General features: G+C 44.9%; 1 protein-coding gene across 1 annotated transcript in view; it reads right to left on the minus strand.

The window, feature by feature from the left end:
• Positions 1-202: 202 nt before the first annotated feature.
• LOC106106377 (U4/U6.U5 tri-snRNP-associated protein 1-like) overlaps positions 203-341 on the minus strand; it is a 6283-nt gene continuing 6144 nt past the window's right edge. Inside the window, exon 9 of the mRNA XM_013286954.1 lies at positions 203-325. Coding sequence (XP_013142408.1) covers positions 203-325 — 123 coding nt within the window. The remainder of the gene's footprint in view (positions 326-341) is intronic.

Below are 341 nucleotides of genomic sequence, written 5' to 3' on the forward strand. Positions count from 1 at the left end.
ATACATAGGTAACGTTACATTTGCTTTAGACAATGTGAAATGCTTGTACATATATTCTATAAAATATAGACATCCGAGTAAAAACGCATTAAACTACAGCCATGTATGGAAGTTGTATAAATAAAAGACTACGTATTGTTTAAATATACTGGTCTCGAACTCAAATGCTAAGTACAATACAAGTGGATGTTGCGGCGAGGCGCTACTTGTGTTCGCGCTTGGCGCCGCTGAGCACGACGTAGGGCGAGTGCGTCTCGCGCTGCTTCTCCTGCAGCATCTGCAGCGTGCCCAGCGGCGTGTCCGTCGAGCTCATCTTCTTCATCAGCTGCAAAGTACAACAG

The sequence above is a fragment of the Papilio polytes genome, unplaced genomic scaffold (assembly GCF_000836215.1).
Source record: "Papilio polytes unplaced genomic scaffold, Ppol_1.0 DF822178.1, whole genome shotgun sequence".
Taxonomy (NCBI): Eukaryota; Metazoa; Arthropoda; class Insecta; order Lepidoptera; family Papilionidae; genus Papilio; species Papilio polytes.